Raw genomic sequence first — 27330 nt, 5'->3', positions numbered from 1 at the left:
GAGATCTAATAACTGACTGATGCACTACATTATAAAAAATAAAATCATCTGTCTTTTTTATGTTTTCAGGCACGGAACAAGCAGAATGGAGAGCTGACAGCTATCAAAGTTATCAAGATGGAGCCAGGTGAGAGATTTACCTCAATCTTCAAACTTTTGCTTGATTTTTATCATCTTTTAATTCTTGTGAATCTTCGTGTTCATGTCGAAGTGTGAAAGTTGAGACGACATCGAGATGTTACCTCAGTGTTGGCTCGAGGTCCAGTGATCTGCACGGGGACTTAAACTTATAAACCTTCCTTCGGCACGCTCTCCTCCTGAGCTGCCCAAGTCAAACTCACACATCTGCATCACAAGGTTTTTAATACTGGCATCAGGTGCCGACACACACAGAGGCTCTAACAGTACAAATAGGTTGAGTTTGTCATGCAACAAATAAGACAGAATTGGGATGTTTCAGCAGTCATATGAAAAACTGAGTAGACTTGCTTCATGACATTGAAGTTTGCAGACATTCATTTATGCACGGCTCTCTGAAGGCCCCACCGCAGCATTTCAGTCGCTGAGGTCTGGACTTCGACCGGAGCATTGCAGCTAGGTCTGCCACAAACGATTATTTTGATAGTCGAGTAGTCGCCGATTATTTTTGCGATTAGTCGACTAATCAGATCATCATCCATTGGACGTAAAACGTACAGCTTATTGCACCAGCAGCATCTGCTCGTATATAACTATCATTAGCTTACAGCTTTAAGTGTTTAAGGTATGTGCTAACTAAAAATAAAGACAAGATGGTAGTTTATTAAATTTTAATGAAATTTGCAGATTGTTTCGGTGGAGTTTAATAAACTCAGCCTTCTGCTCCTTGCTATTTAAAATATAACAGGACACCGGAGTATATTCTCGAGCCTTGAACCCCGGCTAGCTATCGAGCTAGTGGGTAACAGCCGTCTCCGAAAACGTCGGAGCGCTTTTGAAAATATGTGGCGTCTAAATCTGGGACTCTCCGCCATATGACCTTAGAACTGAAGAAGCTTCTCGGATGAGAGGTGAAACGTCTTCTAGCAACAACGATGACCTGGATGACTGAGAACCTTCACAGACATGTGGTGTCTTGATAAACTGAGCAGATATTTGAGGTTTACACAGCTACATTCTCGCTTGAAAATCTGTTAAACGTTTATTTTGTGACCCAGAAAGAATAATAAGAGTAATATTAAAACTAACTAGCTGCCGCCATTGTTGGAAACTGAGCAGGGCTGCGCTATGAATTCTGGGATAGGTTGGGCCACGAAGGATACACCCGACCCATCCCTCAAATCTGGGGAAATGAAGGGCGCATTTGTTGGAGTCTTCGAATTTGGACAGTCTTCGTCGTGTCGCTGTAACATAATCGGCCTACAAATGCAGGCACAGGAAGATGCGGTTCCTGAATTTGGACACAGCTATGACACCGGACACAGCTTCTTCTTCTTCGGGGTTTAACGACAGCTGGCATCCTCGTACATGCAGTGCTGCCATCTTCTGTTTCAGTCCGTGATTACACTCTTAAATCCTGCTACTTATCCCTGCATCTTTTGGGATCTTACAAAGCTTCAAACAACACGTCGACTATTAAATCAGTCGTCAACGATTTTGATAGTCGACGTAATCGCGACTAGTCGACTAATCGTGGCAGCTCTAACTCCAGCACTTTCATTCTTTTGATTTTCAGCCATTCTGTTGTAGATTGAGGTCGCTCTCTTGTTGCATGACCCAATTTTGGCTGGGCTTTAGCTGTCAGACAGCTACCGATACTTTACAATAGAAAGGAGTTCACGGTTCAATGCAAGGTGACCAAGTCAAGTGAGTGTAAACAAGCCCAAATCATCAGCCCTCCACCCCCGTGTTGACAGCATGAGGTGTTTGTGCTGATGTGCTGTGGTTGGTGTTCCAAACGAAATTGTTCCACAATTGTTTTGTGGTTTGTTCAGATGCCTTTTTTAAGGCTTTCTCTTGCATTTCATATAAACAAGCTGTAATTGTTGTACGGTTGTACTGTTACACGCTAACAGAGGCCTGTAGAGTGCGAGATGAAGATGGTCTTGCTGTTTTTTTGAGGTTCTCTGAACATTGCATGACTGACTTTGGGGTGAATTTGCTGGGACGTTCTCTCCTAGAGAGGCCATGGTGTGGCTGTCTGTTCACAACCGTTTAATAACCAAAAAATTTCATTTAATTCCTGATTTTTATTATCTGATCACTTTGTGTAAGACCTTCTGTCTAGACCTGGTACGTTTCAGTTTTTGCAGTTGCACTATGACCAGTTTGGACCACAGAGATGACATCAGCGTTTTAGCCATCTTTGCTGGGCTGTAGATGTTTTATCTCGGCTATGGACAAAGATAATAAATATTATTTCAGCTTTGTTGCAGCAAAGATCTTGAATTTGTTTTTAATGCAGTGCAATTACTGCGTCCAGTCATCATTGTATTTTGATTAGGGAGGTTTAATTTTACAAAATCGTTGGCGCAGCAGTTGGAGCAAACACATAAATCACACATACAGAGGCAGGAAACTGTTAGATTCTACCGGCGACCAAAGAAGGCAGCAGTATGATCATCCTCATTATTTTCCATCAAACGGATGGAAATCATGTCTGATTAGTCTGACCTCCAAAAATGAGACTGATTATTTAAGTGTATCATCTTAAACATTTAAATTTAAATGAAAAATATTGAAAGAAAAACAGAGGGAAATGATTTGCAGTTTAAAACACACAGGCAAATGAAAACAGTACAAAAAGCAACATAACACATGCAGAAAACAAGTCCCTTTATTTTTTATGTTGTATTTTGGTCAAAACATGATCCACCTGCAGCCAGTTTTGCACAATATAAAGGCAGATCCAGTCCAATAGCATGACTTATAAACCAAAATGTGCTATTAGGGCTGTGAAAATACATGAAAGGTGCCCTCCGACTGCACCTGTGTTTGCATCTAATGCGGTGTTGATGATAATAAAGACGTGTCTTCTGTGTCTCACCCCACAGAGGACGATTTTTCTATCATCCAGCAGGAAATCATCATCGTAAAGAGCTGCAAGCACCGCAACATCGTGGCATATTATGGCAGCTACATTCGGTGAGATCCCTGTTTCTCGTTCCTTCCTCCCTCCTGTTTTCTTAACCTCGGAGTTAACGCACAGGTCTTCCTTTTCTGTCTGCAGAGCTAACAAACTGTGGATCTGTATGGAGTTCTGCGGCGGAGGCTCCCTCCAGGATATCTACCATGGTGAGTCATGTGACACAAGGTCGGTCTAAAGATGGAAACCAGAGCGTGATAAGATGCAAAAGTGTCTCCGACTGTCAGATAACTGATATAATCGCTGCCTGTGCGAGTGGATTGATACGGACCCAATAATCCTTTCTGTGTGGAAAAAGAGAGAGAAGAGGATCTTTTTTCCCACACCCACACTTTCATGCTTTACAAAAAAATAATAAAAACTGCCAGCGTGAGAGTCTCGTTCACATGTGTCAGTGATTTTCCCTTTCAGTAAATGGACAGATAGCAGCCGAACAGTGAAAACTGTAAAACGTCTGAGTCTTTAACCAGCAAACACAGCCACATGAACCTTTAGTTTAAAATGAAAACAGCGTGCAGAGACTCTGTCCTTCTGGGGGTTTTCTCAGCTGATGATGGAAAATTGACTGGTGCTTAGAGAACCCAGCTTTACTGGCACGTTGGACCAGCAGTAGCTGGGTTTGACATTAAAAAAAAGATATTGAAATTAACTGACTACACCTGTATTTAGTAATATTTTGCAATTCACTCTTAATGCTAAGAAGTGCCTTTCAACGCACCTTTTAGAAAACAACTAAAGGGTCCCGTGTCTGACCCAAAGAGCAGCATGTGGACTAGATAAGCTCCGCCTCCTAAGCCACAGCCATGGCTCATTCATCACAGAGGGCAGAGCAGAGCTGCGAGCACGAACATGATGATTGTCTTTGTATTCTGATTACATTTATTATAAATCTGAAATACTGATAATATTTATTTGTAATGAGCAGTTGTGGCTCAGGAGCTAGAGAGCATTTCATGCTACGTTAAAAGTCACAGGTTCAATTTCTTTGAACGACACCCAATTTTGTGTGTGTGCAGTGAGTACAAAGCTTTTTATGGCAGAGAATAAAGAGCAGTGTGAATGGGGAAAGGTGGCTTGGCTTAAAGTGAGAGTAGAAAAGTGTTAAATATTAAGTATTAGATGGATGGAAAGCTATTCACAATCAGTCTGACCATCATCAATGTCAGAGACACACAGACATGTACAATACTTTGCATAGCATGTGAATATTTAACCAGTTATACCCAAAATATTCAACCGAAGAATACACGAAGGTTTAGGAAACCTGCAGACATCTTGAAAGTCGCCTTAATAGCACTTTTAAAAAGATTAAGGAGGGCAGTTTTTTATAAATATGAGTGTGAGGCCGCCTTAACAATACCACAATTTATAACGGGGTTATAGCTGATTTACAACAAAAGATCCACGAGCGTGAAAGCTTGAGGCTTTCAGACATCCTGCACAGGCAGCTGGGTTTATTCTGCTTCTTAACGAGGACAAATTTCTGCACGAGAGGCCAAAACAGTCCTGAATACAGAAGCACTGTGACAGCTACAGATCCACAGTGGTTAACAGCGCACTGAAGTCTTTGTGCAAGCATTAAAAATCTTAAAAGGAAATGACAGTTCAGATCGTTTCCCTACACTGAGCATCGTGATATCTTTTTTTAAGATGTGTCTTTGTGCTTGTTTGTAGTGAAGCTGGTCAGAAATGTTCTGAAAACCAGAAATATCTTTTTTAAATCTGCAGCCTGAATTTAATCATTTGAATAAAAAATGATCGCTAAATTAACCCTTTTCAGCTCTGCGTTGTTCTGTGACTGTTTTGAATCTGTATGTTAAAAACTGCATCATGTTCCACAGTGACGGGTCCTCTGTCCGAGCCACAGATAGCCTACATCTGCAGGGAGATGCTACAGGTAATCACATTCTTTTAAATTTACTGTTTCCTGTTTGTTCCTCTTTAGTGCTGACGTGCATTTACTAAATAAAAATATTAAGTAGTCATACCTGTAAATACTTGTGTTTACTGGGTTTTCTGACCATCTCCCAGCAGCCTCGTATTTTCTGTTTCTCTGAGGAAAATATATGCATTGTCTGGTACGGGAGTCAGCTTAGCTTGTATATGCCTGAAGCTGGCAAACCTGACAACCCACAACATGCATAGAGAGCTTCTCCTGTTTTAATGACAGGAGAAGCTGGAGCTCCAGGAGAAAGCTGAAAAAGTCCAGGCTGAGTTTGAACTGCTGTGAGGCAACGTGTTATTGTGTGAAGGTCAGCGGCCAGCGGCAGTTATGTTTATTAAAGAATTAAAGAGTTGTTTGGAAAGGAAAAAAGGGTAGTTCCAGTACTTGGATGTTCATCTAACTATTGCAGCTAAGACGACAAGCTGAATGAAGCCTTGTGTAAAAAAAAAAAACCCAGAACAAATTAAAATAAATGATGGGAAGTCGAGCGATGTCCCAGCCGACGTGGATTACGCATTGACGTCATTTGTTCAGTCAGACTCGGTCGCGGTATGACTGCAAAAACTGCATCTTAAACGTAGAGATGCTGATGGAGCCTTTCAGTCACACCAAATACAGGAAGCAAATAACTGTCAACTAATCGGGTTGTGGAATGACTGTGAGTCGACCACCACATAACATCCAACCCACATACACAGAGCAGTATGACCTCTGTTTTCACTGAGACATCAGCTGTTCAGGCCTCCCTCACAGCAACTTTTATTTTCATCAGTTTCTTTTTGTTCTAAATGTTGAGAAGAGACATCAAAATGTTTGCTGGCATCAGGAAAATTATACAGATATCCACAGTTTTCACCCTTGTGGGGCCTTTGAATCATATGTTATGCCTCTTTGCAACCGTTGCGAGGTAAACAGCGAGCTACAAAATAATTGATATAAAACAAATCGTCCCCTAAACCAGACAAACGTCACAGGTGTGTGAAATGAGTGCACAGGCTGTCTCCAAAATGCAACACTGAAAAAGGAAACTACACTTCAGTAACTTCAGTCCTACTGTACACAGTGTGTCACCAGTCTCATTTTACACAGCAGTGGTTTCCTGATGGTTAAACCAGAGCATTTAGAGGAATTTTTAATTCCGTCAGAGTCTATCAAGTGTAAATGTTATCAGGTTAAATTAAAGGCTTTTATTTTGTTGTGCGTGTGTGTGCGCAGGGCCTGGAGTACCTGCATGCAGAGAGGAAAATCCACAGAGATATTAAGGTGAGCGAAATGTGATGTGAGATTTTTATTCTTTGTTTTTTGTTCCCCCCGTGTTGCTTATTTTGTGGGAGAGCACATTAGACCTCAGCAGATGAAGCTTGCAGACTGGAAAAACTGGGTCAGTGCGGTGACAGAGAAGAAGATGTAAACAAGGCCAACGTTGTCCTTAAGATTTGGGTTCATGGTAGTCCTAAAAAATATTATTATTATTTTAATCGTAGCAGCTCAGTGATGTAATTTGAAAGAAAGCGAAAGTTCTTCATGTTAAAAAACAAACAGACAAAAGTTAGGAACTATAAACTATATTAGTCAGAACAGACGCTATAAAAATACATTCTTAAATGAAGCTGAATGAATCTTGTGCGTGTTTTTTTTTATTTCCATCCTGTGTGGGTTCAGTTAAAGATCACTGAGTGGGTAAAGAAGACTTTTTTAAATATATAGAAGAAGATGTTTTTGTGTTGATGTTTTATCTCGCCTTCTTTTCCTCTCAGGGTGCCAACATCCTCCTCAACGATCAGGGCGAGGTCAAGTTGGGTAGGTGGAAGTTTGCACTGTCTGCTTTGCACTGTACCGGCATGGTTAGCATGACTCATTCACCGCAAAAAGAGACGTTCTCACAGCGACATCTCCCCTGTCGTGTTTACTGAAGAATCAAATCATGAATTAGATCTCTGAATTTTCACCTGATTTGCTGAAAGCACAAACATGTCAGAGATTGCGCTCTTAGTTTTTGAAGCGTTTCGCAGCAACTCTGAAATAAATAAACTTGGTGAGTCTCATTTTAGTCACTGAAATTCATGAACACATGTTTAATTTGTGGTTATTTTGGCGTTTATTGATGTTTTCTTTCCTCTGTTGTGCAGCTGATTTTGGGATCTCAGCTCAGATCACGGCCACGCTCGCTCGCAGGATGTCCTTCATCGGGACGCCGTATTGGTAAGATCTCAGACGTCGTTCAGCTTTTATCCCTTTCCACTACAAAACTGATCATTTAGACCACCCACCACTTTATTAGGTACACTTTTCTAGACCTGGGTCAGAGCTGCCTTAGTTCTTCATGTCATAGATTCAACAAAGTGCTGCAAACATTCCTGAGAGTTTAATCCACGTTGACGTCACGTGACGTCACGTGACCTCACATAGTATCGTAGCATCGCACAGTTGCAGGTTGGTTGGCTGCACGTCAGTGATGATCTGGTGACTCATGAGATCAGGTGAGTGTGGTCACCTTATCTGAGTACAGTGACCTAATTGTCATGTTCGAAAAACCAGTTTACCATCAGAAGTTGGTACACTGTTATCGTTAAGAGAAATACTCAGGTAGACTGTGGTGTTTAGACGATGCTTAGATGCTACTAAGAGGTCCACAGCATGACCAGCAGCACCCTGGCAGGATGGGTCCCTGCGTTCCCGTCGCTTATGCTAAACCCTGACCCGACCATCTGAAGTTTACAACAGAAACTGAGACTCATCAGTTCAGGCGACGTTTTTCTGATCTTCTGATGTTCAGTTTTGGTGAGCCAGTGTGAACTGTAGCTAACAACAGGATATTCACACCTGGTGGTTGTGGTCTTCTGCTGCAGCCTATCTGCTTTTGCGTATCTTAGTTATACTTTTGTCTTCCTTCATCTCGAAGCAGCCTGCCCATTCTCTTCTGACTCTTTTTTACCCAGAGAGCTGATGCCACTGGAAATGCTCTCATTTTTAGACCCTTCCTCTGTAAGCTCTGCAGATAGTTGTGCAGGAAAATCCCTGAAAATCACTCAGATCAGCCCGTGTGGTACAAACAGCTGTGGCACATCCAGAGTCACTTAAATCAGCGGTCCCCATCCTTTTTTGCACCACGGACCGGTATATGCCCAACAATATTTTCACGGTGTCACATGAAAATATATAAGGTGTCGCGGATAAATACAACAAAATAAAACCAGTACCGGTACCAAAAAAAAGAAGATTCATTCATAACACATGGGAACAGACCCAGGGAAACCGAGTTAACGATAAAAAATAACGATAAAAACCCTGAAAACCATACATTTCACACCCGAGCCTCAACTCTCGCAGCCCGGTACCAAACGACTCCGTCCGTGGCCCAAAAGTTCGGGACCACTGACTGAAATCACCTTGAACTTCAACAGGTCGTGTTAATCGTGTCTACGTGCCTCAGTGCACTGAGTTGGCAAGCTGGACAGCGTGGAGTGCTACGACTTTAACTAGAGCTATTAAGCTGCATTTATAACCTGTATGAGTACAACAGCACAGCTATTTGTTATTACATGATATACAAACATCATCAAGGACAGCTTCCATCCTGGTGCATCAGCACAAAGACCCACAGACTCAAGCATAGTTTCTTCACAAAAGCCCGAAACACCCTGAACTCACACATGCACTGACAACACAGCTCCACCCCCAACCCAAGGTCTTCCCTCTATACACAGACTCACAACTACCACCACCACTGTGCAATACTTAATTTACATGCAATAACCCAGACTGTAAATATTTAACACAATTTTTTTCTTCACAATTTGCATATTTGTACATTTTCTATTTTTTGAATAGTGTTCATATGTGTATAGTGCTGCAGAACTTTGCACCTCACCCCCCTTTCTTTTCCCACATGTCTGCACTGAGTAGGAGATGCTCTGTATCTCATTGTGCATGTGTATAATGACAATAAAAGGCATTCTATTCTGTTCTATTCTATTCTAATTAGTGCTGAGTAACAGGCTAATAAAGTACCACAGCTTCATTTGCTAAAAATAAAGCACAAACCTCTTGGATGGTCTGTACAACACAGCAAGTTATATTATTATTCAGGTCACTGCATTAGAAAAGCAACAGCACAAACACGGCGACGAGATCCAGTTCAGTGACCAATTAGGTGAGGTGAAGCCTGGCCAACAGTGACTGGCTACAGGTGACTCATTTGGGACACCTGCCAAGCAGCCAAGGAGCCACACTGATCACACCGCTGCCTGTAAAGCAAAATGCAGATGTGTTTCTGTCTGCAGAGGCACAGCTTTTTGCACCAGGTTGTGAACATGTTCGTCTATGAGGACCGGCTCATGGAACCAGCCTTCAGTGGCCGTTAGAGGAACTGCACGGCCGTGCACATGCTTCATTTCTCAGTCCAATCGAGAATGTAAACCGGTGACGATTAATTGTTAATTGATTTACTGATTTTCGAGTTAGTCTCGCTTCGGCGTTTCCGCTCCTCTCTGCTTTCCGACCGCTCTGAGCTCTCGGTCTAACGTTCCATTAAAAGGCGCTACAGCTTGTGGCTGGCCACACTGAGTCACTGCACAGCATACGGCATATATCGCTGACATTTCTTCATGCTGCTTTAGCCAAGAATCTTTTATACCGTTTGCCCTTTATAACACTGCAGTGTTCTTGGATGATTTAATGTTGTTTTTATGCCGTGTGGGTGTTCTGACCTCGTGGTAATGGCAGTTACTAATTACATAGGCAACTTCTAACAACCGCAAACACCCACCTGTGTACCCATGTGGTTCACTCAACCCCCACGTCAAACGTCTGGAGCCGCAAGACACTTCACTAATTATTTTGGTAGATATTCTCATTAAGCGTGCAGTGTAAGCCTGACACAGTGACAGTCTGTATCACCGTAACCGTCCGGCCTTCTTCCCCCTCTTTGTTTTGTATTTGTGTTAAAAACACTTGCTGCTGTATCCCTCCTGTCCTCAGGATGGCCCCAGAGGTCGCAGCTGTGGAGATTAAAGGCGGGTACAATGAACTTTGTGACATCTGGTCTGTGGGCATCACAGCCATCGAGCTGGCAGAGCTGCAGCCTCCAATGTTTGATGTCCACCCACTGAGGTAAACGCACACCGAAAGACACAACTCACATGCCCGAGCACGTGTACACTGCTGTACCCACACACAGACACACTATGAGGCCTTGCAGCCTCCATCTTTAATTTATTTAACCACATCAAGGATGTTTCCTGTTGCTACCATAACAATATTTCAGGTCAGTGCTGGAGACGTTTATATTTCACACAGGAAGTCCCTTTCCTGACTCCCTGATCTGTGAGCAGAATAGGAAGTTGAGACGTTATTCCGATTATTCCATCACGGGTCCGACTGATTCTGCTGACTCCGTCCCTCTCCTTTATTTAATTTAAGGGCAATGCAATTTCCATCACATTATTACTTCTTTAATACTCTTTATTTTATTTTCCTATAACTAACCTCGGTTTTCACCTGATGCACAGGTTTGTATGTAAAGGTCAGTTCATGCAAATTATGCTCTTCTGCACTTACAGGGAGTGCAGAATTATTAGGCAAATGAGTATTTTGTCCACATCATCCTCTTCATGCATGTTGTCTTACTCCAAGCTGTATAGGCTCGAAAGCCTAATACCAATTAAGCATATTAGGTGATGTGCATCTCTGTAATGAGAAGGGGTGTGGTCTAATGACATCAACACCCTATATCAGGTGAGCATAATTATTAGGCAACGTCCTTTCCTTTGGCAAAACGGGTCAAAAGAAGGACTTGACAGGCTCAGAAAAGTCAAAAATAGTGAGATATCTTGCAGAGGGATGCAGCAGTCTCAAAATTGCAAAGCTTCTGAAGCGTGATCATCGAACAATCAAGCGTTTCATTCAAAATAGTCAACAGGGTCGCAAGAAGCATGTGGAAAAACCAAGGCGCCAAATAACTGCCCATGAACTGAGAAAAGTCAAGCGTGCAGCTGCCAAGATGCCACTTGCCACCAGTTTGGCCATATTTCAGAGCTGCAACATCACTGGAGTGCCCAAAAGCACAAGGTGTGCAATACTCAGAGACATGGCCAAGGTAAGAAAGGCTGAAAGACGACCACCACTGAACAAGACACACAAGCTGAAACGTCAAGACTGGGCCAAGAAATATCTCACGACTGATTTTTCTAAGGTTTTATGGACTGATGAAATGAGAGTGAGTCTTGATGGGCCAGATGGATGGGCCCGTGGCTGGATTGGTAAAGGGCAGAGAGCTCCAGTCCGACTCAGACGCCAGCAAGGTGGAGGTGGAGTACTGGTTTGGGCTGGTATCATCAAAGATGAGCTTGTGGGGCCTTTTCGGGTTGAGGATGGAAAGGGAAAACAGTACACCTCTCTGAACAGTGTCTGGGAGGCTGTGGTTGCTGCTGCACGCAATGTTGATGGTGAACAGATCAAAACACTGACAGAATCCATGGATGGCAGGCTTTTGAGTGTCCTTGCAAAGAAAGGTGGCTATATTGGTCGCTGATTTGTTTTTGTTTTGTTTTTGAATGTCAGAAATGTATATTTGTGAATGTAGAGATGTTATATTGGTTTCACTGGTAAAAATAAATAATTGAAATGGGTATATATTTGTTGTTTGTTAAGTTGCCTAATAATTATGCACAGTAATAGTCACCTGCACACACAGATATCCCCCTAAAATAGCTAAAACTAAAAACAAACTAAAAACTACTTCCAAAAACATTCAGCTTTGATATTAATGAGTTTTCTGGGTTCATTGAGAACATGGTTGTTGTTCAATAATAAAATTATTCCTCAAAAATACAACTTGCCTAATAATTCTGCACTCCCTGTACAGCTGAGGCCTTAAAACGTTGCAGTCATCTTGCCTGCTTAACCTGATCTTTGAAGAGACGCTTCTGCAGAGGCAATATTTGTTTTGCATTTGCTATCAACAGCGTTAGATATCTGATCTTATTTCATCCTGGAGGCTGAACCCTCGTTCTGCTGGCAAACTCGAGTTACCAGCATCGTTTCAGCCTGACTTTGAGAGAATATTTCTAACAGGGAAAAGTTGTGAAGTCACCAGAAGTCTCTGAATTTCAAACCTTCTGATCCTGCAAGCACCGAGGTTATCGTAGTGTACTAAAGCCACGTGTAAAAGACCTTTAGCAGATGTCCACATCAATAACTCAAATTAAAACAAAAGCTAGAGTTTAAAAAAAAAATCAAACCACAATATTACTGAAAATAAACTCGAATTAAATTAAAATATAGAAATAATGTCCTCAGTTTTGGTCACATTTAACAGCCCGGCCTGACGAGGCTTCGGTGTTTGCTGAGACTTAAATGTCACCGAGAGTCTGCTGCCGCGTTTCTGCTGTGATGCTTCTTCTGAACTTCTCAGATTTCACCTTTGTGTTATTATAATGTGTGTTGTGCATTTTACAAATACACAACACACATTATAATAAGAAAAGGATTGAAACTAGCAACAAAAACTAACACAACAAAGTGAAACTAACTGAAACTATATTCATTTAAAAAATTCAAAACTAAATGGAAATAAATATTAATCACGCTCATTGACGGAGAGGAAATCCTTCACTATGAGCTGCTTCTGAACCTCAAACTCAGTAGAGCTCACACAAACAGTCCAACACCGCAGTAAAAGACTCAGCGTATGTTTAATGTCACGTTTTGAAACAGACGGATCACAGGCGCCTTCGCATGTTTCTCATTGTTCCTAAAAATTAAGGCCAAATATCTCTTGTCATTGTGGGTAAGAAACAGTTTTCAGAGAACAATTTAATCGGTGAGAACTTCACCAGAAGCAATATTGTTGCAGGCTTAAAAAAAAAAGAAGAAGAGGAGGCTGTCTGCATCTCTGCTGCAGGTTCCTGCAAAGCAGAGGAAGCTGAAAAAGTCCAAGTTGAAAGGAAGTCGCTGGTGTTAAAGATAAAGGCATGGTGCTTTTTTTTTTTGTTAAGGCGAGTGAGAGATGTGAAGTCATCGAGTCGAATCACTAGACCGGTTCACATCTCATCATCGTGGGTTTGTAGTCGTATCATCACGCAGTCGTATCAGTCACATCTTACAGGTTTCTCACAGAGCTCACCGCTTACCTGCAGTCAGAGCGTTTCGACTGACTGCAGGAGGAAAAATATTCCATAAAAGACGCACCGAGGATTTCACGCATTGAGCTGTTATCTTGTTGCAATCACACGCGTGCGTGTGCGTGTGCAATAAAAATGCTCTGCAGGTCTTTCTCAAGATGTCTGGAAACATGTGTGCACGTGACACTCACCTCAAATGTTTCCCCTCGGTACATCGGCGTGCATGTGGACACACAGCCGAGCGTGCTGCATGCGCATGCTGACATTCATAGAAAACATCGAGTGTTTCCACCACCCACATGTACCTGGTTACTCACACACCCTCAGCTGACTCAAACAAACACACCATAAGTCATTCTGTGTGTTTTAATGCTGTGCTCTGTTTCCTCCTGTAGAGTGCTGTTTCTCATGTCCAAGAGCGGCTACCAGCCTCCTAAACTGAAGGACAAGTCAAAATGGTAACTAAAAGCCTGCAGTACTACTGAAAGATGTATTATATGTAATCAGTTCGTCATCATCAGGTGCAGCCTTGAATCGTTGTATGCTTAAACAATATATTAACATAACGGAGGCTCTGCCCGTCAGATAACAGTGTTGTATTTTCTTGACCTTGCACATGTCTCCCGTCTTCAGGTCATCCAATTTTTATAACTTTGTGAAGGCCATGCTGGTGAGGAACCCCAAGAAGAGACCGAGCGCCACCAAGATGCTCACAGTCAGTAGCGCTCACTCTCGCGTGATTGTCTTTGGGTTCGTTTTGTGTTATTTCTGCATCAGGCTGATCACACGATGTCTACGGCGCCTTAAAAAGTCTCAAAACATACAATGTGTTGTGGAAGATGCCACAACACACTAGCTTTACACCCTTTACACATGCAAATGAGCCCCTCCCTCTTGATTTTTCCATCACACAACCATGATTACTTCCTGTGTCATACGCGGTTAGACCTGGTGCAGGTTTCAAACCATGAGGAATCGCCTGCTTTCTCACTTTTTCTGCTAGCTTGTCCTGATGTCTGTCTCTCTGCTCTCTGCAGCACACCTTTCTGACCCATCAGTGCCTGAACCAGGAGCTGACCCTGGACCTGCTGGAGAAGTACCGACACCCTGAGAAACTGAAGAGCTGCCTGGTCACAGACGATGAAGAGATGGAGGTCAGACTGATGAAGCTCTCTGTCTGTGTGGCGGTCCCAGCCTCGGATGTTTTGGGGTTAATCGTATGTTTTGCTGTGATTTAAGGTGATTGTTCCTGGATCGTTAAGGAGAATCCAGTCCATCAACAAACACAACAGAGCGGGAAGAACCAACTCTGACATAAGCTGTAAGAAAACAAATATATTTCACTTTGAAATATTTTATGTTCCCAAGTATTCCCTTCCAGGTATCATTTCCTCTTTGGTAAACAAAGAAACACATGTGCACATTTACAACTCACAAGAAGTGCATTGCTGGGTATGTTATACTGTGCATAGAAAAGCAATAGCAGTCCAAGACTCAGCACCTCCACCAAGGCTGAAAATTCCCCCCACACTGCATTTACTGTGTCTCTGGATCCAGATTAAGTTTAAATTTCCCTGAGAATATCAACATGAGATGCCTGGATTCTTCCTGTTCTTATCATTCTGTGTCTTTATGAAGATATGACACCACATGTCCATTTTCCACAAATCTCAAAAGAGTCAAGAATCCTTCCAAAAATGTCATCATGCAGATTTGGATCAAAACTTAACCTCCTCTAAGTTGGACCTCTGATAAAAAGTTCCCACAGACCCTGAAACACATCTTTGGCCGACGTGTGAATGTCTGTGCTTCTCATAGTTTAATTTTCTTGGCCTTTGCCTTGTTAGCTGTGGCCACAGAGTGTTTCACTGATCCTCTGTCTCAGTCCTGTTGCTTCATGATGTTTAAGTTTCTTGTTTTTTGTTTTTTCCCAGTGAATCAGATCTACACTCAGAGGCCCACGAAGACCGACTCACCGACTGTAACTGTGAGTTTATATTAGAGGGCACACGTGCATTATATGTGCTGAATATGCATGCATACAAGTTCTACATCCATATGTACATTGTTAAAAACATACTTTATATGTATTTATATAAAGATCTTTCAGTTACAAGGAGAACTGATCATTTACACCTGGAGAAGAGGCAGAATGTTGATCATATAATCTGTACTCATCCCAGTGAACTGAACATGTTTCCCATTTTAGCTCCTGGTTTTTGTACATCTGGACATTTGCACACTTTCTAATCTGGTTTTGGGTCTGCTTTTTGTTTTCACAGTTAAGGCCATCGATGGGATCGAGTGACAGCAGCAAGAGCCCACCAGGGTATGCAGATCGCACATCAGTCCCACAGTCACATTAAAGCCAGTATGTTATTCAAATGTTGCACCTGTCTGCCCTTTTCCTGTTGCAGGGACCAGGACTCAGAATCAGACGACGACTATGATGATGTGGACATGTAAGAGACATCACACAGTTTCCTAAGTGAGAAAGAACAGACTGTTGTTTGTCTGCGTTTCCACTGCAGAGAAGACTGCAAAGAGCTTTTTACATTAGTCCTCTGAGGTAGAGACAGATGGACTTCAGTGGACAGATTATTGTCTGTGTGACGGCCGGTACAAACAGTCGTATCTTCCTCCAGGTCATGTGGGAAAAATTTGACTTTCGGCCGTTCGTCACCCAGTGTAGGTTGCAGGACTTTCACAAGTTTGCTGTGGTTGTCTTCTCTCACTTTAACCAATTAGCACCAATAATCTCAGTACGTACTTCTGTATATCTCAAAAACAACCATATTTCAGCGGAGGTGGACCAAAAAGCCGTGTTTGTCTCTGTATGCAGTAATCAGTGATTTCAGTGAATTTGCATTGACACTGTCTGTTTGTCTGTCCTCAGCCCGACGATACAGCCTCCTGGGTAAGCCCAGTAAACACACGCATATTAATGTGAAGTTTATTCCCATCATTAACGCAGCAGACTGAACCGACACTCTCTCTGCCGACAGGTTCATAATGCCGCCTGATGAAACGCCGCCTCCTCTTCCTCCAAAGGTGATTATTAAGGCTTGCTGTTCGTTGTTTATTTAACATGCGATTTCTGCTAAAGAGTTATTTTGTTTATTTATTCTTACATGTTAGAATAAATCAGTCGAAATGCTGATTATTAATATCAGCCTTTTATCTTTTCAAAATTAAACCCATTACATAGTTTTTATTTTGTAAATTTTATCTTAGGAGGAAATTTAAAAGCCTGACAGATAGACAGCGCTGTGTGGAGATGTATGCAGTCAGAGTTTTGTTTCACGACTCAGTTCTCGGTTCTCTTTGGATCTCTAGCACAGTTGTAAGTTATTTAACGGCCTGTTGAACTTGCTCTGAGGCGCTCTCTGGCTTTTCTGTGTCTTTGTCTAAACGCAGAGTGATATCTTGAAGTGGATCTATTATACTTGTCCTTTTTCTGTCTAAACACATTGTTACAGGCATGGATGTTCATATTAAACATGGCCAGAGTTTCTTTTACAAATAACAGGCTGCTTTAAACATTCTGTTTCAGACAGTTTTTTCTATTCTTGGCTCTGTTTGATGTCACAGAATGTCCTTGACATGATCATATTGGGCACAGACTCCAACCACCTACCCTTCAAATCATCTGTTTGCGAGCGGCAGCCAATCAAAAGAAAGTTATCTTAAAGGGGGGAGGGCCTAAAGCAGCTTGTTTCTGACAGAGGCTGAACTGATGCTGCACCAAGTGTCAGATAAATAAGGATTATTTTGATCATGCAAAGCTACTTTTATATAGCCAAAGAATATAGACATGGAAGCTGACATAAGAGATCTCCCTTTAAAATATTATGATTCAAAGATGAAAACTGCAGAAAACGCTCATCAGTCATTTTACCAAAAGTCTTTTGTGCCTGATTTTTTTTTTCTTTTGTGCAGCCCAAACAACGAACCAGCTCAGAGGAAAGCATGGCGGCAGAAGACGATCGAACAAGAAAGCTGACCTCTCTGTGCGCCCCCACCCCGCTCATAAGGACGTCCAGCGGGACGCACGTCCGGCCCACACCACAACCACGAACTACACGACACTCAGGTGAGCGTCAAATGTGCTGCAGTGTTTCTGCACAAGTCACCTGCTCAGCCAACTGAGCTGTGGCAGCAAGATGTTAATATCGAAGCATATTTTATATGACGTGCAAATTATCAGTCCATTTTCTTATTATTCTGTGTGTGTGTGTGTGTGTGTGTGTGTGTGTGTGTGTGTGTGTGTGTGTGTGTGTGTGTGTGTGTGTGTGTGTTCCAGACCCTGCATCCTTACCTCTCCAGTTTAATGAGCCCCCACCTGACCTCCTTCCTCCTGAACTTCCCCCTAAAGGCATACGCAGACGGCAGCCAACAACAAAGGTAAGGCGAGGGGAAGATGACATTTCTTTTGCGCTTTCAAACAGTGTAACATTGTCCCCGTCCACTTCTTAGAATAACTGTGTCCAGAACACAGAAATAATGTCCAGATCAGAACAAACGACCCTTTCTGAGGAAGCAGAGATAAAGTTCAGTGACAGCCTGGCAGAAGATGATTTTTCTGACAGTCGTGGAGGAAACTGAGCCGCACATCTTCCCATTTCCCTATTCCCAGTTATCCACATCTTCTCTGCTGCCTCACAGTGCGACTGCATCCTGCCACAGTTATCGTCATCATCATCATATTTTTCTTTCTGTTTGCAGGATCATCCTGAGTGTGCCAGCCCCGTCCTGAAGAAACCTCCTGTGAGTTTCTCCTCCCTGCACATCAGCTCTTTGCTGAGCGTCTCAGATTTTTGATGTTTTAAGTTTATGTTTCAAGCGAAGCGATGAACGGCATAAATTCAACGGTGGAATTTTAATCTTGCAATTTTATAGACGAGTGTTAAAAATCAAAGGGGACCTTTTATGTTTGTCCTTAGTTCCTGTCATATATACATACGTGTTACTTTGGCAGATGCTTCTATTAAATATGGCCAAAGTTGTGAAAAATGAGTTTGGCTTACTTGCAAGTATGTCCCTGTGAGGCAAACGCTCAGGTTTCAGATAGTTCTCGCTGGTCCTGCTCTGTATGACATCAGAGACACACAAAAGGTATTCGAGTCTTCTGTTTAACTAAATGCAGCCAATCAGAAATCCGAATAAAGACACAGGAACTCTTCAGCTGAAGGGGATGCCACCTCCTTGTGGCTTGAATGGTTAGGCACACTTGGGACACCATAATGTGAGAATGCAGTGATGTGTGCAGCGCCCCACCCAGCCCTTTCGGTTCTTTGCCTTTTATTGTTTATTCCTCACAGTTTAAGGCAAAGTGAGAAAAGGAGAGGCAGAAAGCAGGAGGTCACTCAGCAAGCCTGAATATTTTTTTGAAATCAGCATCGATTTTCATTTCAAAACGGTGCAGAACTCCTGGGCCTAAAAGGCTGCATCAAAACCACCAGGATATGCTAAATAAGGGTTATTTTGAGCTGTGAATCATGCAAAGCGACTCTAGAGAAAGCCCAAGAATAAAATACAAATAAGCAAAATATGCCCTGTTAAAAGAATTTAATAAAAAATAATACATGAAACAAATAGCAAGCATGGAAAATAAAACTGTTCAAAATGTGTGCAAGTAACACGTCATCACATCCATGTAAAGTCCACATAAACTATAGTTTACTTTAGAGATGAAATGTTTAAGGCTTCTACATAGAGTAATAACATTTAAAGGTGAAGTAAAACTCAGACTTCGTGGTACGTTTGGGTCTTATTCCACAGCTGCTTTTGCTTTCCTTCTCTAAATGTCACTCCTCTGTGATCCTGTGGTCTTAAAACCTCTTCGACCTTTAACGCTGAAGGAGTAACCATTCAGTGGGCGTGTTGTAGGTGTTTGTTTTGTAAGATTCTTTCAGTGGTTTGAAATCATGTCTACTGCAGAGAGGACAGCGTGAATAATTGAATGCCTTTCCCTCCCTCTCTCTCTCTTTCTGCAGGTCTACTTTAAAAAGATCTTTCACGGCTGTCCTCTTAAAATAAACTGTTCCACGACCTGGGAGAACCCCACCTCTAAAGGTTGTATGACAGAAAGACGAGCTCAGAAAATTCTCCACTTTGCCACCTTAAACTTCTGTCTGACCTGCCTGTGCTTGCTGTCCCTCCCTCAGACCAGCATCTGATCCTGGGGGCAGAGGAAGGGATCTACACCCTGAACCTCAACGGCTCTGAGGCCACGATGGAGCTGGTAAGCCATTTATCTACTTTAACAAAGTTTTCAAAAAAGGCAAAAAGACTCAAGTGACCCTAAAAGAGACTGTTGGGTTTGGTTTAGTTGCTATTGTCGTTTCAGCCTGACTGTCCTCCTTGAGTAGTCATGCAGAGGCCTGCGCTACAGGGCAGGCTTTGGGGCTCAGCAGGTTAACCTCAGGGCTTTATGAGGTTTTTATGAGGTTTTATCTATAGTGGTTCCCTTCTTACTCGGGTAATTCCCCACCGTAACTTGTGCTGCATACCTGACCAGTGCAGGAGATTAACAGGTATAAAATGTACCAGCCAGTTCCCTGGTAATCAGTGTGTGGTGAATCAGTGCAAAGATAGTAAAAGGTTTTAAAAGCTTTCCTTCCCAAACAAGCTCCATATAGATTCTTAATAACTTTATTCTTTGCGCTTTTGCTTTCTGGCTTTGAATTTTCAGTTTAAGTTCTCTTGTTGTGAACATTAATTATAAACTCCCAGCCTTCAAAGTATTCAGATACAGTGTCTGTGACTAAAGAAGGACAAATATTGCTGAATGGGCAAAAAGTAGAACCTTGTTTAAATCACTGCATCCTGTGTGTGCGCGTGTTACCATTATTATCCTCATTAATGTGGTATTTCAGTTAGTTCCTTCCTTCTGCATTGAGTTAAACGAATCACACTTTATGAAAAAGGCTTTTCCGTAAGTGGCCTGAATATAAAAAAGCTGACAAGCTATTACATAAATAAATGAATGAATGAATGGTTCTTCTTTCTCTTCCAGTTGTATCCTGGGAAGTGTACCTGGGTGTACACCAGTAACAACGTCCTCATGTCTGTATCAGGTAAAGCAGATCCTCATTTAGCTGGTTGTCTGTAGTAAGACTCACACTTGTTGCTGTGGACCTCATTGCTCATTTCTAAGATTTTCAGGGCCGAGTACAATAACCTCAGTTTGATCTGAATTAAGAAGCAGAAAGTTAGCGGCCATCCAGGTCTTTATGTCTTTAAGACATTCCTGCAGTTTAACTAATTGGTGTGTGTTATCTGGCTTCATGGACAGATAGAGCTGGGTGTCATCTGCATAGCAGTGAAAATGTATGCTATGCCTTCTAATGATGCTGCCTAAAGGAAGCATGTATAATGTAAAAAGAACTGGTCCTAGCACTGAACCCTGTGGAACTCCATAATTTAGTCTATTAGATAGAGATGATACAAACCACTGCAGCACAGTAACTGTAATGCCTACAGCGTGCTCTAATCACTGTGAACTCTTAAAATAAACCAATTCAATCTGTTAGCAGTTTTACAACTACTCTTTCAATAATTTTGAGATAAAAGGAAGGTTTGTGATTGGCCTGTGATTACCTAAGAGAGCTGGGTCTAGAGATGCTTTTTAAGTAACGTTTTAACTACCACCAGCTTGAAGGCCTGCGTACATAGCTGATTAATAGATTAAGTTACCAGACAAATAAGTGAGCATTGCTGTGACTTTGTGCATTTAGTGGATTTGATCTCAGGTCTGGTGATGTCGGAGTCTGTAAACAGTTTGCAGATCAGTTCGTGAACTGTGTCTGATTTTGCGTTTGCAGGTAAATCGTCGCAGCTTCACTCCCACATGCTGAAGGAGCTGCACGAACAGGCGCGCAAAGACCAGAGGATGAGCGCCTTACCGACTCACAGACTGTTGCCTAGGTAACAACCACACTAAGTTTCTCTGCAGTTCATTTTCAGTCGTGATTGAAAGATCCGCTCGTCCCATTTAAACGCTGATTTTCTGCATTTTTGTGTTTAGAAAATGTGCGGTGACGTCTAAAATACCCGACACCAAAGGCTGCAGGACCTGCTCAGTCGGTGAGAACAGATTCTGTTCAGGCGTAGTTCGATACTTGGCTTTGTGTCAGAGTTTCTATTTCACTTCTCTACATCCCCTAAAGGGGAAACACCACAGGGGAAGAGTGTAAAACATGAAACTACAGCAGCTAAATTATTAAATTAGAGAAATCGTGATAGGTTTTCTTAAAGTCTGTCTAAATGTAAAACTGGAAAATGCTGCTGATGTGAAGATTTCAGTCTTAAAACTTCTTTTAAAGCTCTTTTCAGTAGAATTCTTTACATCAAACCTCTGCAGGTGATTACTTTAGTTTAGTTTTACTAAGTTTTTTAACATTTTCAGTTTGGAAATGAGCTGTTATCTCATTAGAAATGCTAATCTGAACTCTTCGGTCACTGTGTTAGGTAGGCCTGTTCAGCTTCTGATTCATAAAACTATCTATTCAGTCACAATTCATTGCATTGAGGCATGTAGACATGGTCAAGAAAACCAGCTGAAGTTCAAACTGAGCGTCACAAGGGGGAAGAAAGGTGGTTTAAGTGACTTTAAAGGCAGTGTGGTTGCTGGTGACAGACAGATTGGTCTGAGTGTTTCAGAAACTGCCGATCTGCTGGGATTTTCCCACGCAGCCATCTCTAAAGTTCACAGAGTGCAGTCCAAAACAACAGAAGATATGTTGGCAGCAGTTCAATGGGAGAAAATGCCACATGATGCCAGAGATCAGAGGAGAATGATCATACTTGTGACAGTCAGGGCATGCAGGAGAGCATCTCTGAAGCAGCAGAAGACCACACCGTTGCTAATCCTGTCAGCTAAGAACAGGAAACTGAGGCTAAAATTCACACAGGACATGTTGCGTGACCTGATAAGTTTTGTTTTTTGCTAAAATAATCGGACTTGGTGTTACAGACGTGAAAGCGTGGATCCATCTTGTCTTGTATAAACATTTCAGGGTGGAAGTGTAACGGTGTGGGTATCGTCTTGGTGTACTTTGGGCGTCTACATGAGTGTTGTTGTTGACCATAATCCTAAAACTGACCAGTGCATGAGATTAAAACGTGTTTTCCCTGTAATGTGTCATCTTAACTGTTTGACGAGGTTTAAAATATTAATAATAAAAATAAAGGATGCAGATTCCTGTGCATGTTTATGGTGATCAGTTCTGAGTGAAAACCGGCTGAACTGTTGCTTGTTTCTGCCTCTCGCAGCAGGGAACATGCAGCGAGGCTGTGCCTTCCTGTGCTGTGCTTTGGAGTCCAGTGTGGTGCTGCTGCAGTGGTACGAGCCCATGCACAAGTTCATGCTGATTAAGGTACGTGTGTCAAATGTGAATTACTAAGGAAAGCATCCTGTCCTTTCTGTTTTCACTTCTCAGAAGAGCAAAATCAGTGACAGAAACTTGACTTTTACAGCGTTGGCATCCAGCACAAAGTTAAACAAGCCTGCTACTGCATTATACTTTTTTCCCCATCATGCATAGATGCTATTGGTGCTGAAATTTTAATGCTTGATGCACAAATTGTAAGCATTAGGACCCTTAAACACCTCCTGATGTAGCTTCTAGTTGGTTTTATTTGATTTATTTATTGTCTCCAGTTATGTTCAGTTAGTGTAACATGCACAGGATGTAAAGAAGCATTTTAGTATGAAATAATTCAAGCAGTGCCACAGAAAAGTAGGTTTCAGCCACATAAATTCCCCGAACCTGCAGTGAATAAACTGTAAACCTGCTGAGATGGGAAAACCCGTTAACGCCGAAATCTATTGACACGACAAAAACACAAGAAAGATTATGTGATGATCTGAGATGTACCTGAAAGGGTGCCACAGTCATGCTGCTTTTATTAAACGTGTTTCTGTTTTGATTTTATTTTTTTAGTGGGCTGTTAACATTGACAGCAGCTTATAAAATGACTGCCGGCGGTCACACAAAGCTTTTTTATTGTCTCCATTAAATTTATGAGTTAGAGCTGAGGCCTCTAACCATAAAATTGTTATGGTTTGGAGAACAGACTCAGGTGTCCTCGGTTACTCCTTCTGTGTGGCTGAAAGCCTGCAGGTTATAAGTCCTCGAACAAAACACCGTAACGATCTGCTTTGTTAGCCGCTCCTTCAGCCGAGAAGCGAACAGACGTTAAACTCCTGATTTTTTTTTTTCGCTTTCATGCTTGTAGCATTTCGACTTCCCTCTGCCCAGCCCTCTGCGGGTGTTTGAGATGGTGGTGGTGCCCCAGCAGGAGTACCCGATGGTGTGTATCGGTGTTTCTCGAGGCTCCAGCCCCAGCCATCCGGTCTATGTAGAATACATTAACCTCAACTCCAACACGTCCTGGTTCACCAACACGGGTCTGGGTAAGCTGACGGCTCGTTATCAGAAACACATCAGTGTTTATCATGAAGTCGTGCTGTTGTTGTTGTTGTTGTTGTTGTTGTTGTTAATGGTGGCGGTGTTTGCTCTTACAGAGAGACCATGTCCAGAAGTAGTCCAAGTAAACCAGCTGGACAATAACTCGCTGCTCGTCCTCTTGGAAAGTAAGTATCACACTAAACTTTGCTGTCTTCAGAAAGAGGCCTGCGTTTGTTGAATTTGAACTCCACACTTTAAAACTTCATTCTTACAGTTCTGACTGCTGCCATGTGGGTGTTTATTAAACCAGCACGATCAAAGTTACTGTCCCTGTGTGTAGTGCACGTGTAATCTTGTCGGGTTTGAAATGTTTACTTGGGTCGGGTGCCATCACTGTGACTACTCCCTGTATTCAAAGTGACTTCGGTGCATCAAGATGCCAATGAAAGGGCAAATAACCAGCAAACAGTCTGTGATTGGTTTGTGATTGAATGGGATCAGGTTGGCATTTAAATCACATCTGTAATATGGAATATATAACTGTAATAAAGCAGCATCAATCAAATCAAACAAAATCACAAATCTGTTGTAAATCAGATACAGAATGACGAAGGCTCTCTGCAACCTTCATTTCAAATGGGATTATAACCAGATACAGCACGTTGAATAAAGATGCTCCCATCTGTGCAAACTGACACAGCTGGATTGCAACTTGTTCATTTTGTTAAAGCGACCAACATGGCAGATAATTCGCCTTTGGAGCCAGTTTTGAGTGGTTGTCTTTCATATTAACCTGTCCGCTCTCTTAAGGAGAGCACTGCTATAATGATGTTATGGTGCCGTGTTGATTCTGACATACTGATAATTTATTTGTCTTAAAAGCTCAGATACAAAGAAATTTTGAGCCTTTCTGAGTTACTTTCAGTCTGACTAACCTGAAAACAGCTCCAGATATTTATTATGTTGCCTAAGGACTATTTTAACTCCTCGTTATGATTTGAGCACCATAATGCTGTCTACCTTCATATTTCCACAAAGATATTCTAACACAAACACTGCCCCTCTCTCCTCCACAGGGTCGGTACAAATAGTTGGTCTTGATGGGGAGTTCAAGAGCGGCAGAACGCAGCACTCTGAGACCATCTTCTCTCAAGATGTTGAATCTATAGGTGAGAGGAAGGAGTGAGACCCTGGTTATGGTGAATTTCGGAGACGCTGAAGGCTCAGCACTGACTCTTGTTTGTCTGTACAGTGTATTTTGATGACACGCTGTTGGCAGTGTGGCGTCACGGCTGGTTGAGGAGAGGAAAAGGTTTCACGGAAATGCTGGAGGAAATCACGGACCACAGGAAGACCCACAGACTCGTGCAGTCCGACAGGTACAGCACGTCCTCGCTTTGAATTTTCTGTGGATAAAAAAAGCACCTGCAGTCTAGACTGTACATAAAGGATGGATGCACCCTAAAGGCACAGCTCAGGGCAGACTGGATTCTACACTGACTCACAGGCGCCACCATGTGGTACAAATGAGCATAACAAGAAAGTACTGCCTGGACCTATTTTAACTGAACTTCAGTTGACGTGTGCGTACATGGATGTTTTGGAGTTCAAGTCCCATCCTGTTGATTTAACTTGCTTTCATTCAGTTTGAAAGGTTTTAAAGTATTATAAACGCAGTTACCTACAATAAGTACTTTATAAATTAAAGCATGCATTCTGCTTATTGGCCAGCAGGTGGTGAGTCTGAGTGTGTTGAAGCTGCTGCTAATTTAATTTGTAATTAATCAGTAAACACTTTCCTGATGTTTATCTTCTCAAATGGTAGTTTCAGGTCTTATTTAATAGAACTTGTGTTTTTTTTGTGCTGATCAGTGTTTGACACGTGACCTTTTCGCCGCAGGATGGTCCTTTTAGAAACTCATCAGAGCGAGGACCCGTCGGGGCTTTCCAACCTCTACGTCCTGGAGATCGCCGAGAACTACGTCATGCTGGCCTGACTCTCCCACACCCTGCTTCTACTGGGACTTAATACAAGAGAGAAAAGACACATTGGGCTTCGACATTTGGATCTGTCATCGTTAAGTTCGATGCGTATAGACGCCTCACTGCCCCAGTATTTTAATTTCTAACCAAAGGAGAGGTAATCTGTCAGAAACAGGTGATGCCATGATGCTGAAAGTTCATTCTGACCTAAGAAGATTTCTGTGTTGTAGCCTTTATCCCTCAACCTCGGGGAGTTTGCTCTTATTTATGCCATTTTCAACTTTGGTTTGTGCGATCCAGAACAAACCAGAGCATCCAGACAGCTGAGAAAACCCTGAAGGAAGGAAGGACCTCCTCTAACACTAAAGAGGAGGGGGGCATCCTTTGTTCTGCCACAGTATTGTTGATCAGAGCAGCAGCAGCTGCCTGAGGGGACTGACACACGGGGCCTCCTGAAGACGCCACAAACAAGCTGAAAGCACTGCTGCTGCTCGCGCTGTGTGTTTAGTGACTTGAGCCTGTATGTCACACTTTTTACTGCCGTTACAGTGTAATAAAATGAGTTAACACAACATGGAAAGCTTTGTTGATTTTGGAGGCGGGTGTTGGGGCGGATGTGTTGACGGAGGGCCACGGCATCTTTAACTGCAGTGATTTCTGTTCTGTGTATCACCGTCATTTGTGCCTGTGATTCTAAGGCAGAATCGTGGGTTTGTTTCAGCACTGACGGGACGCTTTTGCTTTATTTGCAGCATCTATCGCTACCTTTTCTCTCAGTTTATGGTAGAAACGTCTGGAAAGTAATGCAGTTAGGCTCCCAGGCATTCGATATTGCTTTCAAATAATTATCCCTCCTTCCACTTCCTTAACCTCTTATCTATTGAGGTGCGTTAGGGGGCCGAAGCCTATCCCAGCTATCATAGGGTGAGAGGTGAGTGTACAATCTGAACATTTCTCATCCTGTTCCTGCTGAGTCGGCACACACATATGCACATCTACATGTTTCTTCTGGAGAACATTTATCTGGGCTTACTGACTGCAGCAGGAGTCTTCACATAAACACGGGGAAGCTGTGGATGCATCAGCGTAATTTATCCTCTTTAAGAAAATTCCCTTTTATCACCCTCTTAAGTCTCTTAAGCCACGTTGTATTTCTGCAAGGACACAATATCCCCGGATGCCCCCAAACTTTTAAAACACGATCTTATATGAACATATGGCATAAAACACTCAAAGCATATGAGTAAATATAGGCTGTTAATGAAGAAGTACTCGACTACACTGCTCATGGCTTCAGATCGTTTAAGAAGCCTTCTCCTGTGTGCACACAGAGCCAGAGGAGGAGGTGCTGACTGAGAGCACAAATCCATGGTGCTCAGGCACGATAACGTTTTAGTTTGAATTCATAATTCTGATTCAGAATTTAGGAGTTATAAACAGACGCCGAGTGATGTTACAGCAGTTTTCCTTCATAATTCCTCCCATTCTTTCGTGTTTTTATTGGAGGGAACAAATACATCCTCTACATGCTGTCTCCGGTGTCCCTGCTTCATGTGGAATATTTCAAAGCCCTACAGCCGTAAATTATTTCAATTTGTTCCTCGCTGCCTTATGAAGAAGCTCAAGCCATTAGTGCCGGCACAGATTATATTTATTTTTCAGAAATCTATCAAACTGAGTCCAGTTAAGCGTGGATAGAGAACACAGTGATGGTGGTAATGAATGTATATTTATAGATTT

At 42.3% G+C, this 27330-nt stretch overlaps 1 protein-coding gene across 1 annotated transcript in view; it reads left to right on the top strand.

Moving 5' to 3' along the window:
• The window catches only part of map4k1 (mitogen-activated protein kinase kinase kinase kinase 1), a 42041-nt gene extending 15885 nt beyond the window's left edge, over positions 1-26156 (top strand). Inside the window, exons 2-32 of the mRNA XM_085379977.1 lie at positions 70-127; positions 3033-3123; positions 3209-3273; positions 4966-5021; positions 6285-6332; positions 6827-6869; positions 7199-7271; positions 10050-10181; positions 13588-13650; positions 13826-13907; positions 14230-14346; positions 14432-14513; positions 15127-15179; positions 15475-15521; positions 15610-15654; positions 16089-16109; positions 16198-16243; positions 17132-17285; positions 17496-17596; positions 17918-17959; positions 19189-19267; positions 19360-19436; positions 20211-20271; positions 21019-21121; positions 21222-21280; positions 22469-22572; positions 23435-23612; positions 23724-23792; positions 24684-24776; positions 24860-24986; positions 25508-26156. Of these exons, the coding sequence (XP_085236103.1) occupies positions 70-127; positions 3033-3123; positions 3209-3273; positions 4966-5021; positions 6285-6332; positions 6827-6869; positions 7199-7271; positions 10050-10181; positions 13588-13650; positions 13826-13907; positions 14230-14346; positions 14432-14513; positions 15127-15179; positions 15475-15521; positions 15610-15654; positions 16089-16109; positions 16198-16243; positions 17132-17285; positions 17496-17596; positions 17918-17959; positions 19189-19267; positions 19360-19436; positions 20211-20271; positions 21019-21121; positions 21222-21280; positions 22469-22572; positions 23435-23612; positions 23724-23792; positions 24684-24776; positions 24860-24986; positions 25508-25604 (2466 nt within the window). The 3' untranslated portion in view covers positions 25605-26156. The remainder of the gene's footprint in view (positions 1-69; positions 128-3032; positions 3124-3208; positions 3274-4965; positions 5022-6284; positions 6333-6826; positions 6870-7198; positions 7272-10049; positions 10182-13587; positions 13651-13825; positions 13908-14229; positions 14347-14431; positions 14514-15126; positions 15180-15474; positions 15522-15609; positions 15655-16088; positions 16110-16197; positions 16244-17131; positions 17286-17495; positions 17597-17917; positions 17960-19188; positions 19268-19359; positions 19437-20210; positions 20272-21018; positions 21122-21221; positions 21281-22468; positions 22573-23434; positions 23613-23723; positions 23793-24683; positions 24777-24859; positions 24987-25507) is intronic.
• The last annotated feature ends 1174 nt before the right edge of the window (positions 26157-27330 follow it).

Source organism: Rhamphochromis longiceps, linkage group LG14 (assembly GCF_057381845.1).
Source record: "Rhamphochromis longiceps isolate RC_006_pf linkage group LG14, R_longiceps_female_GT1.1, whole genome shotgun sequence".
NCBI lineage: Eukaryota > Metazoa > Chordata > Actinopteri > Cichliformes > Cichlidae > Rhamphochromis > Rhamphochromis longiceps.
The sequence above is the reverse complement of the archived record's forward strand: the minus strand, read 5'-3'. Positions and strand labels throughout refer to the sequence as shown.